Raw genomic sequence first — 13,177 nt, 5'->3', positions numbered from 1 at the left:
GGAAGTGACGAGTTCAACTGCAGCACTGAAGGTATACATCTTTTCTCTCCCAAAAATAGCTAAAGATGTGGATGGAATTACAACTTGTCGACAATTTTGTGATTGGATATGTTGATATGAATGAATAAAAAGATAACGCACAAAATTTGAACAGCAACATCATTATCAATTCTCAACGAAACCGTCCCGTCAATAAAGTGATTGTGGTTTTGAATCTTTTTGGGCGCATACATCGATGGCCCCAAATACTACACCTCTCAGCCTCTCAAGATCCGTATACAGTCCACTGTGCCGTTATAACGAACATGGTTATAACGGAATTCTCGTTACAACGAAGGAAAGTTAAAGCTCCATACTGATTATCTGTACCTTTATATACTTTATCTTATGTGGATATAATGAAGTATCGATATTGTGTTATGATGACAGAAAACTGCCGAACCGAGAACTTGACACGTTGGGCACAGTAATAGAAGTCTGCTTGCAAGAAAGAGGCTGTCAATGGTGTGCAACGTTTCTTAAAATCATAATGATTAGACTGCTACAGCTACTTTCACTACTGCTATTACCACTTTAAAACCCCTCACTTGCAAGTGGCTTAAGTCATGTATAAGTGCTTGTAATGTTTTTGTTTTCTACCCTTCAGGGTGCGGAGAGAACCAGTTTCAGTGCACAAATGGGACTTGTATCTCAGTTTCTTTCCTTTGTGACGTCATTCCCCACTGCCAAGACGGTTCGGACGAGACAACGTGTGGTAACTATACTTACACCACATTTTTGAAAAAAGAGAGAAGATAATTGCATTCTCCTCGTTATCATTGGTGCAACAGTAATTTACATAGTTAGTCCCCCAAAAGGATGTCTCCGTGCAAGAATGTATTTAACCCACAATGCATGAGGAAAGTCTTTGAGCCTATCAAAGTTTCAAAAATGAACAAGAACATTAAACATTTTTAGTGTGTTGTAAATGTTGATATAAAAGAGAGTGAACTTTGATGAACACGGTACAAATGTGCTGAGATCTTTGGGACAGCTCACGTAACGTTCAAGTTAGCTTTGGTGTTCCAAGTACTCTCAAGCTCTCAAAGAAACACAGTTTTGTAGGAGTTTGGCGACGATTTGATATGAATATTAATAGAATGGGGTTAATACCTATGTAATTGCTTTATTTGTAGGACCCTATCCTATTGACTTGTACACAGACCTTCATCAAGTAATTGATTATTAATCTCTTCAATAATGAATTGAAATCAAATCAACCGCTCTTGTTTTTTCTTCTTTTAATGGTAAAATGATGAATGCAGAATACCCTCAGTGTAGCGATGACGAGTTCGCCTGTCACACCGGAGAGTGCATTGACCTCTCGAGGCGCTGTGACGTCATCGAAGATTGTCGGGATTCGTCGGACGAAGAAGATTGTGGTGAGAATCTCAAGACTTTAATTTCATCTAAAGGCCACCGCAGGCCTATACGACTTTCGGTCGCACGACTGATCGACTTTGGATCTGAAAAATGCCAGCGTGTTCATTCTGAAGCTATCGTGATTATTTCGGATCCAAAGTCGGTCAGTCTTGCGACTGAAAGTCATATGGTGTGCGGTGGCCTTAAGAGATTAAATGTTGTGGGTATCTAAACCTATCAACGAGTAATAAATCACTGAGATTAATAACTTATTGTCTCGTCTGATTTGATATCATCCTGATCCTGAAATTCCCACAGACCTTGCGCAGAGCTCGTATAAGATGCCTGCCATAATAGTTTAAAAGATCTTACAAAATGATTTCAAATCATCTGATACGTACCATTCTGTATTCCTCCTTTTGAAAACTAAAAACTACATTCTCTTTACTTTTTTTTTTGCTTCTTCTGTTACCTCACCTTTCCTTTTAGGATGCGAGAATAGCATTCATTCTACTTCAAGTTTTCTTTTGTAATTATTCATTCGCGCCAGACCTCGAGATTTCACACCCGGACGTCTTCCGGTGCTATGATGGAACCCTGCTTCCCCTAACAGCCAGATGCGACGGTGAGAGGGATTGTATTGGATTCAACCAAGAGGACGAAGTATCGTGCAAAGGTACGTACTGTTTCTATGGCTATCCTATCCAGTCGTAAAAGGTTATAACGCACACTTCTGCATAAAGATGACAAACAGTCAACTTCGAGAAGTATTACTTTCTTTATCAATTTTAATATTTATGTACATATAATTACGTAAAATGTTCATTCACAGATCTATCATTATGCCGATTCATTTCTCTATGAAGAAATTTCACTCACTTTACTCATGTCACCTGAATTTGGATTATTCGATTGGTTAATCAACTAATTCATGTCCAGGTAGACAGGTGATGTTTAGTTTGGCAAATATTATGATTGAATGATTTGTTCCTCCTGTACCACTGCACGTAGACTGGTCTATGAACAACGGGATAGAGAGTTCTTAGAAATGCATAGGGATGATTACACTGTTGATGCTATTATGACTTCGTGGTACAAAGGTTAACAGGAATGGATCTTAGAGACTACAAGAAAATGTCCTTTTGTTGGTCATGTATTTAGACTGTAGTTTCAAGTTTAGGCAAGGGTTATCCTATAGCGAGTGTGTCTGCTTTTAATCCAAGTACAACGCATATTACGCTGTTATGATTGACAGTGTCCTTTTGGATTCATTAGATGAATACGACTATGAAAATCTAATCTGTATTATTTGACGTATAAAAGATAAAGTATACATGATATGTTTATGCATATCAATGTATACAGTATATAGTATATGTATATAGTTTTGTATATATTCCTATGTATCTATCTTTTTATATTAAGAACATCATAGTAAGTTTATAGGAACGCCTACTCTGAAAACATCATTTTCTATCCTGATTTTTCCTTCTTCTTTATCATGCAGCAAATTGCGACACCGTAACTGAAATAACATGCAAAGGCAGAAAGAAGGCTTGCGTGGATCGTCGATTTGAGTGCATTTACGAGCGTGATAAGTATGGATTTCCGAAGGGCTGTCGTGATTTCACCCACTTAGACAATTGCAGTAAGTATTATATCAAGAATGTCTATTGTTTTTCCTTGACTTCTTCCCTTCCGGAGACAGAGGGAATGATATACCCTATAAAAAGAAATATCTTTATCACTAACAAATGGAGGGAATGTGTATCATTCATGAATCATGACCATCAGTGAAATTAATTTCATATTTCATTACATTACGTGATGTAACGTATTACTAAATCTTTCCCGTCTCATAAACAGTAAAAGATAATAATTGAATTGCCCAATTATACCTTCATTTTTTTCCGACTGTCCGTCGAATGGGTCCATCCACTTCTCGTACATTGCATTTTGTTCATTTCAACTTGATTTTTCTTTGAAATGTTTTTATTCATGATAATGTTTCGCTATTGTCGTATACTCTGTTCATTTCCAATTTCACTGTGATATACCATTTTCTGTTACACAAGAAAGTGAAGCGTACGTATGTCTCTAGCGGAAAAAATAAATAAATGATAGAATAGAATTAAACTGAATTGAATACACCCGATTTTCATGAACTTGTGACACAACAGAAAACTGTTGTGTTATTCTAATTTCTCTGAGTTTCTGCAATCTACACACTTTGCTTCTCAACAGGTCTCCTATCTTTTCCACCTGATGTATTATATTTTAACTCTTTTTAGCTATCTGTCATGTTTGTCTAATCATTGATTTCTTGTCTTCGCCCAATATTACAATTTCTGTAATTTGTTATTCTTGGTGGAATTGAACAAATAAAAAATTGAATTGAATTGAATTGAATTGAATCATGATAAATCATATTTGCGGTAAATACCATGTGGTGAATGTGAGATACAACTCGAAACATATCTGTGTCTCTTCATTTGACATTCGAGGGAATTTTACATGTCCCATCGGGTCGATAAAGTGTCCCGATTCTTACTGCATCCCAATGAGATATCGGTGCGATGGAAACATGGATTGTCGAAACGGAGAAGACGAACAACTTTGCGGTAAGAGATAAATCAATTTATATATCAGTGCCTTATAGTTAGTTTTGATTCTATAGAAGAGCGACGAATGAAAACAATTAGTGACAGATTTAGATCTTTTTTTATTTAAGAAAAAAAAGTAATGCTTTTGAAAACATCTCCCGAACCTCCATCTCATTTTTGAGCATTTCGAGCAGTTTGTCATTATGATTATAACTATATGATTCTTATTGTTCACATCATCATCATCATCATTATCGGGGGGGGGGGGGGAGGAGGTATCACAGTTTCTGATCTTTGCTTACGGAAAATGCTGTGATTAGCTCTATGACTTTATTTTCATATTAATATTTAATAATTGCTTTAGCTCCTTTATGGAGTTATTTTGTGTGAGCTCCCTTGCGGAGACTTTCATTATGAGCTCCCTCGTGGAGACAACATACGGTATATCTGATAGCAGATACTCTTGTTTAATACATGTAAGATTTATTGTGTTTGTTTTATTTTAATATTGTCTAGGACAAAGTACTTGGTGTAAGGTCCCAAAATTTTTCTCTCTTCTTTCTTTAAAACACAACTTTATTTTCATTATATGATATTCATGATAAAGCACTATTGATTAGTCATCAAATCATACATTAAAGTCCTGTGCATGTGCTGATTGGAGCAGTACCATTTGTAATCACATGGCCGTGTATATGTCATCAGATTCGTATGTATGTCCTCCTGCATCATATCGTTGCCATGGAGCATCATTCTGCATCCAGCAGCATCGCGTGTGCGATGACGTCACGGACTGCCCAGAAAGGGACGATGAACTCTTTTGCGGTAAGATTGTCTGCTGACGTTAAAGCATACCTATTTTTTTTTTTTTTTTAATGTAAAGGATCAAATTCGTAAAGACTTATGTAAATGTGGTTGTCTTTGTATTCATGTGAATGCGGGTATGTAATCTAAAGAAAAGATACATTAATAGATGGATATATTATGATGATGATAATCTTTCGTCTTTTTGGTATATATATAATATATATATATATAAATACATATTATATATTATGTATGTGTGTGTGTGTGTGTGTGTGTGTGTGACGTAATGCCTGCTGAACGTCGGAGCAATGCACAGTGATATGCACATACATACAAATTAATTGCTTTTTATGCAGACATATAACTCCCAAACTGTGGTAACCTCGACTAACACTATACTTTAATGGTATACTTCCTTTTACCAAATGCGGAACTTTGCGTAATATGCATGATTTTAGTCATCATTCATTACTTTTTTGTGTTTATCTTTATATGCTTCTTTAAAGTTCAATATATCTGGTGAATTTTAGACATATTTTGTCTGTCACAGATTCTTGTCCCAGTGGGTGCACCTGTGATGGATTGTCCTACAGCTGTAATGTCTCGTCGTCAACTCTTGATTCGATGTCAAGACAAATCCGGAAATTGTGAGACTAATTGTTTAAAGCATGCTTTTAATTTCCCAGGTTTGCATACATGAGGTAGTGTAAGTTTATTGTGTCAGAATAGTGAAGTTTTGAAGTTTTGAAGTTTTGAAGTCTAAATGAATATGAGGTATTAGCATCTTGGCACACAAATTTAAATCATTCAGTCTTTAGTTTGCTTGATTTCGTAGGTTGGTTTCCAAGAGAGAGAGAGAGAGAGAGAGAGAGAGAGAGAGACCACTTTGATACTTTGTGAGCAATTTGCCATTTGGTTCCAGTACAGGTGTGCAATCACTCTCGGATCCTTACTGTCCATCGCAATACCGGGATGCACAGTAAGGATCTGAGAGTGATTGCAAACCTGTACTGGAACCAACGGGCATGCGTCAGGATTGACAATGAATTTTCTGATTATGCAGAAATCAAACGAGGTGTTCGTCAGGGACGCATCATGTCACCTAGTTTGTTTAATCTATACACAGAATGCATTTTCAAAGGCATTGAAGGCATGCCTGGCGTGAACGTTGGTGGAGTATTGATAAATTATCTGAGATATGCAGATGATAGTGTGTTGCTAGCTGATAATGAACAAGATCTGCAAACAATTGTTGATGTCACATACCGCCAAAGTAAGGCATTTGGCGTGGACATGAATGTGAAAAAGACCAAAACGATGGTATTATCAAAGGTGGAAATACAAAGGGTAAACATCTCTATCAGCAACACTCTCCTGGAACAAGTAAGTGAACTCACATATTTAGGACAAAATGTTCATGAAGATGGGAAGAACGGTGGAGAAATTAGGAGAAGAACTGGAATGGTTAAAACTAAGTTTACCCAAATGAGTAAACTGTTAACATCAAGGAAGATATCTACTGCAACCAAGCTCAGATTAGTAAAATGTTACGTGCATTCAACTCTCCTTTAGTGTTGTGAGACATGGACATTGTACTTGGATGATATGAAAAGGCTGGCGGCATTCGAGATGCGGATATTCAGACGCCTGGGCCGTATATCACGGACAGACAGGAAAACAAACCAGTATGTTCTAGATCAGCTGAATGTCACATAAACCTTGATGAAAGACATTAAATCAAGAAAACTCAGATATTTTGGCCATGTTAAAAGACATCAGAACATCCCAAAAAGTGTACTGGAAGGGATTATAGAAGGCAGAAGATGCAGAGCGTGCCAGCGCAGTGTGTGGTGTAACAACATAAGGAGTGGACAGGAAAGAGTTTCAGTGTGGCAGCATGTAGTAAGGCGGCCATGAACAGAACAGAGTAGAGGTCCATAGTCGCCAACCTCCGCACTTAAGAAGAAGAAGAAGAGCAATTTGTATATTGTTTTTCTTTCCCGATTTGCGTCAGCTTGTGCTGACAGTGATATATAGTCTTTACAAGCTTGACAAGTGTCCCTTTTTTTTAATGTCCAGTCATAACTCTATACGATATATTCCATACCGGGGGCCAGCGGACCGAAAACGTGTCTTGTTTGGTATCAATAGAGGCTGATTTAATATCATGAATTACGACATCGATTTATGTAGGGATTGTAGTGACTAGCGTGAGTTGTGACTTTCAATTGAGATATACTTGGGTAAATTCAATCTGTAAACAATCTAACACAGATATCTTTAGAAGATATGTCTCCAAGCTAAAATATAGATATTGGGTTCTGTAACTGTAAATAATTTTCAATACTTATTGTTTGAAGGTCACTCGAAGGTAACACCTCATCTTTGGTTGTAGCAACACCAACAGTAACTCCTAATGTTACTGAGGAAGACTTCACGTTTGTACTGCCGCCCCTGCCGAATTTGATGTTCCTGTAAGTAACGTTGAATGTCACTAAGATTTACTACCTAACCATCAAATTTAAGAAATAAAGCATCCTTTTGAGAGATAAGGAAAGAAGGGCGTCATCACCTACCCTTAAGCCCAGTTATGTGTTCACATTTTATCATGGTTGATCTGATTCTAAATTCACAAGGATGGTCCAATTTCATCGCAGTTGCAGATCTTTTAAAAGACGTTGCTTGATCAATATTTGTACAGAGTTAATCAAAACTTCATAACAGTTCGTTAATCTTTGATAAAACGTTGGTTGAATTCAAAGATTTCCGCTTTTGATGTAATAGTAATGACCTTTCTCATATAAAAAACGTTGGTTGATCTATAAACTTCCAGCTTTGATCAATATTATATAACAGTTCATAGACGTCTTATAAATCGTTTGTTGATTTATATTCATGGAGTTGATAAAAACTATACTATTTGACACTTTCTAATTCTTTTATCAAACGTTGTTTGATTTCAGTGTACGGATTTTACGGAGTTGTTCAAAATTACCTAACAGTTCCTTGATCTTTTCGATTTATTCAGGGATTTGCAGAACACCGGTGTCCATTGGATAAACCCTGGGTCCTTTAGTGAAACAAGAAATATCTTACATCTGTGAGTAAAAGGAATGCTCATATAATATAATGACTTTATCAACTTTGTGTATACATACGTTTATGTATTTACACGTGAGCATGCATGATAATGTTGGTGAGAAATTTGTCACCTGTGCAGTATTAAATAAGTCAAATTATGGTTACCACGCTCCATTCGATCACTGAATCTCATTCATTTCTCAAATTGTTGCCGAAAACTCTCTTCCAGTGGTTTGTATGGTAGTATCGATGATAATTGACAGTATCTCTCTCTCTCTCTCTCTCTACCTCTTTCTGTGTGCCCCGAACTCTTGCATCTTTATCACTTTTTATGGTACTATTGGGAATGTCCCTATGATTAATGCTGATTTAGCAATGCTTGCATGCTGTGATTTTTTTTTCGAAGAACTGTAGTCTTCGATTTCGACATAGGGCCTACTTACAGATACATTTGGGTTGACTCTGATTGTAAAAATACGGTGACGATAATCTAAAATGCCACTACTGCTACTACAATGATTACACCTTATTTTGCCCAGCCCTTAATTGTGTGAAACATATGAATGTAATGTATAATTAATTCATTCATTTCTTCTTGTTGTTGTTTTTTTTTTTCATTTCTTCTTGATTTCAGAAACCTAGCATTCAATAGATTGCGGTTACTGCGATTTGGAATTTTTCATGGCTTACAACGACTGCGAAAACTGTAAGTTTGAATGTTCACCGAATTTCAGATATTTTGGTAACAGATTAAACAATGAATAGCATAGTGCGTGTCAAAACACTCAAAACAATATTATGTGCATTCCAGAGCGTTCGTCCATATGTATATAAAATGTCAGGTCCTTAAATAGTGGTATCAAATGCCAAAAACCAACCTTATACCAGAAGTAAGTTGTATGCTTTCTATTATAGGGAAGATATCTCAAGTGAGTAGGCCAGAATATTAAGAAATTAATAATTCAACGTATATCTACTATTATATCCTGATTAAAGCGAATACTTTTTCATGTGATGGATTTTATAAAAGCAAATAAATGTTCATTGTCACTCAGTCGCCTGCAGGTGAAGATAACAGTGTTATCTTTTGAAATTCTTTAAGTTTAAACCCACATTTATATTGTCCACAGAAATCTCTCCGGAAATCCTCTCCAAGCAGTGGACAGAGGGACATTTGCCGCTTTGTCAAGTGTGGAGGAATTGTAAGTAAAATTTGTATTCCAATTCAGGAGTCGCCTCAATACTTTTCAAAAGTTGTCTAAATATTTTAAGAAGAATATACAAAGAAAAATTATCCTGTATTGCATAATATGGAATGATGTAGCTACGTGCATTTATACGCTATTCACCAGTGGTCAATTGGAGTATCATAGAAAGCCAAAAGAAAAGTGATTTTAGGGAATAGCAGTCAAAAACAAACTTTCTTGTTTTTTACATACCAATAGAGATATCAGAGGTGCCTCAATTCCCGTTTCTGCGACTTCCAACACGGATTTGTTTGAGGGTTTACACCTCACAACGATGTAAGTATAATAAGCTTTGCAAATAATGAGACGACATGTAAAGTTTGCTAACTGGGTAGGCTTATGATTACATAATTTCTATTGGATTCATTATATACATTATATTGTGCACAGCAGTAAATGATACAATGCCTGTCGCCTTTATAACAGAAAGTTCAGAAATCTGCACATTGTCTTACTTGTGACTTTGTAATTGAATTTACAACTATCCACATGGAAAATGCTGTAAAAGTATGCGTATAGACCTTTCTAAAATTTTCCCTTTTGGCAAATATCTGTCAACATTACATTTAGATTACATGCCATGTGATCGAAACTATAAAATATCTGTCGCTATTTGTGCAATGAAACCGTTGGACCATGATATGCTGTAATTTGCATGGGCGAAATATATCACACAGAAATATTGCCTACACGTTTTATCTATTCGGCAGACATGCAGACGAGTACAAATTCTGTTGCTTGGCCGGACTGCGCGATGATGACGCAGGTTGCAAAGCACCACGTGACCAGTTTTCGTCCTGTGAAGATCTGATGTCCAACACTGTTCTGCGCCTCTTCATTTGGGTCCTTGGCTCTAGTGCCTTCATCGGCAACGCGTTTGTTGTTGGATACAGACTGCTCCATTCGAAACGCGGCAGAAAGAGTAGCGTCCAGGGCAGCCTTATCACCAACCTGGCTATCTCGGACTTCTTGATGGGTCTCTACATGATTACCATAGCGGCAGCAGATCTCCAGTATAGAGGAAAATACGCCCTCTATGCTGATGAGTGGCAGTCAAGTTTTCTCTGCAAACTTGCTGGGATCACGTCAGTCATCTCGAGCGAGGCTTCTGTGTGTCTTGTTATGATGATCAGTATAGATAGATGCTGTCACGTCATGGCGCCTTTCAACCAAAAAATACACCTTTCTCTCAGAGGAGCACATTATGTTGAGCTCACCGTCTGGATTCTGGCCCTTTCAGTTAGTCTGCCCCCGGCGCTGATACCGTCCTACGTCGAAGGGTCCTTCTATGGCCAATCTGGGGTGTGTCTAGCATTACCCTTGACCGCCAATCGACACACGGGATGGCTCTACTCTGTTCTCCTCTTCATCGGCGTCACTTTCTGCGCGTTTCTAGTCACACTGATGTGCTACGTCGCCATCTTTGTTTCCTTCCGAATTTCCAAGCACAAGCTTGGTAAAGTGGGGAGAGGAAGCCAAGAAGAGAGACGACTTGGGACCGAAATCAAGATGGCGGCCAAAATGGCGTTGGTCGTTGGAACGGATCTACTATGCTGGATGCCAGTTATCATCATGGGCATTATGTCTGCTGCTGGTAAACTTGCCATCTCGTCACAGGTATGAAGTCGGGTAATGTCCGTTATTCCGACGGTTCGTTAATCCGAAAATGGAATAAGGTTCGTTATTCCGAAACACGCGAATTCCCTATTCCTGGAGGTCCGTTACCGTGATAATAAAGTGGGTTCATTAATCAGAACATTTGTGGCGATATTCCGAATATTCGTTACTCTGAATGTTCGTTAATAAGAACATCTATATCATTTTCGAGCTACCGAATCTTCTGAATATCGAATCTTCATTCATTTCCAGATTTAACAAATCTTTGAAATAACGAACCTTATTTCATTGTCGGAATTGCGAACCTTCGGAAAAACGAACCTTATCTTATTTTCGAATTGACAAACATTCCGAATAACGAACATTGTTTCATTTTCGGATTAAGGAACCTTATACGCTATTCGTTTCCAGATTAACGAAACTTCGGAATGACAAACCTCGTTGAGATTTTCGGAAGTACAAACATTTGGAATGAGGAACCCTATTTCATTTTGGGAATATCGAACCTCTGACGAAATTACGAAAACTTTATTTCATTTTCGGATATAGGAACCTTCAGAATAATGAACGTCCTTACTTAATTTTCGGAATTACTAACCCTCGGAATAACGAATTGTCAACGAAAAGTAATTCGTCAATGTATTTTCTTCCAAAATCGTTTTCGTTGATTGTTACACTAGTCAACAAAAAGGAAAGATGAAATATCTACTTTCGTATTTTCCCGTCTTCACCAGGTGTATGCATGGATTTCTGTGTTCATCTTACCTGTCAACTCTTCCCTGAACCCGTACCTCTACACTCTATCAAGCGTCAATGGGTCAAGGAAACGAGCCTTTCCGTTTATCGGGAAATCAAGCGGTGATCACACGAAAGGTAGTGCAAGCACGCAATTTTACCTTCCAGCTTGAAGTTATTGGGAGTATTTCTGATCAGTTCATTACATCCTTGTTGTGTCTGTTTCTCTCTTTTGTTTGAAGTTTGGAATCTATAATATGAAGAACATTATTTCCCCTGAAGATGAGAAGTGATGACATGTAACAGAGGTAATTGATGATATCATAAGTTCTTAGTGCGACAGCAATAATTGACGATATCATAAGTTGTAAGTATGACCGCAGTAAGTGACGATATCATAAGTTGTAATAATGGCAGCAGTAACTGACGATGTTTTAAGTTGTAAGGGTGACAGTAGTAATTGACGATATCATAAGTTGTAAGAATGACAGAGGTAACTGCTGATGTCAAAAGTTGTAAGGATGACAGCAGTAATTGAGGATATCATAAGTTGAAAGTGTGACAGCAGTAAATGACGATATAAATAATTGTAAAGATGACAGCTGTAATTGATGATAAATTGTAGGGGTAGCAATCAGAATGACGAGCTGATAACGGCACTAACCAAAACAATCTCGGGTGAAGACAATACTTCATTGATGTCTTGCTGTTTTTCCTATCCAAGGGAAGAACTATTTGGACGATACTTGTTCCTCGCTGGTCACATCATCCAACGGTGTACTGAGTACTGGGTCAGAGCGCATGCGCGAGTGGCTACTACGAAACAAGCGACCTTTTACCCAGGAAGAGCTGATGATCTTGACCAATGACCTCTGTGAAGCCGCTAGTCACCTGATCGAAGGAGGAATTCAGGCAGACTACTTCTTGAACTTGGACTCGGTCGCTGTCCAAACGGTGAGCCCAGTCGCCATGTTAAGAATTTAATTTTCATTGTACTGAAGGTTAGTGTGTAGCAATCATTATGCCTTAAGTTTCTACCGTTTTTCAGTATGGTTATGGTACAAAGCGGCGCAATCACAAACGCAAACGTGTGTATAGTATTCTACATAACGAAAGTATCATACATACAGGTAAATCTGTCTGTCTGTTCCTCTCAACATAGTGTATGTATGATATGAATGTCCTCTGATGTGGAAAAAATAAATTGGAACCCTACTAACTTCTATTTTCATATATAGGATGCTTCTGATTTCATCGCACGGGCATTCCTGGTCATAGACCCGTCCTCAGTAGCTGCGGAACTGACCTTATTCAACCAGCAAAAGTCCAGTGACAAGGAGGAGAAGGAAGCAGAGTCGCTTCAACCCTCAAAATAGCCTCACAGATTGGAGAAAACTTGTAACGTCAGGATCATTAGAGCATGATTGTGCTCTTCGAAACCGGTTGTTGCAAAGTTCGTAGGAATCCTCGCACTTTAAAGGCATAATTTACGATTTGCAGATGACACACGAAAAGTTTTAGTGCTTAAAAATAGTTCAAAGTGTGAGTTACACACTAAGAAAAAATGATTCATTCTTGCACCTTTTAAGGGTGCAAAGTGATGTCACACTGGTGGCTCCCTATGGGTGTTATCTTGCACCCTCGAGAAATGGGTGCAAAAGTGGTACCTTGCGCAAGGGTATAACC

General features: G+C 37.8%; 1 protein-coding gene across 1 annotated transcript; it reads left to right on the top strand.

Moving 5' to 3' along the window:
* The first annotated feature begins 9,949 nt into the window (after window positions 1-9,949).
* LOC139722025 (G-protein coupled receptor GRL101-like) lies at window positions 9,950-12,867 on the top strand. Its single transcript, XM_071633353.1, has 4 exons — window positions 9,950-10,756; window positions 11,491-11,629; window positions 12,216-12,445; window positions 12,730-12,867. The coding sequence occupies exons 1-4, from the start codon at window positions 9,950-9,952 to the stop codon at window positions 12,865-12,867; spliced, it is 1,314 nt and encodes a 437-aa protein (XP_071489454.1).
* The last annotated feature ends 310 nt before the right edge of the window (window positions 12,868-13,177 follow it).

This window comes from Diadema antillarum, unplaced genomic scaffold (assembly GCF_040938485.1).
Source record: "Diadema antillarum isolate AM-2024a unplaced genomic scaffold, OU_Dant_1.0 scf00000014, whole genome shotgun sequence".
NCBI lineage: Eukaryota > Metazoa > Echinodermata > Echinoidea > Diadematoida > Diadematidae > Diadema > Diadema antillarum.
The sequence above is the reverse complement of the archived record's forward strand: the minus strand, read 5'-3'. Positions and strand labels throughout refer to the sequence as shown.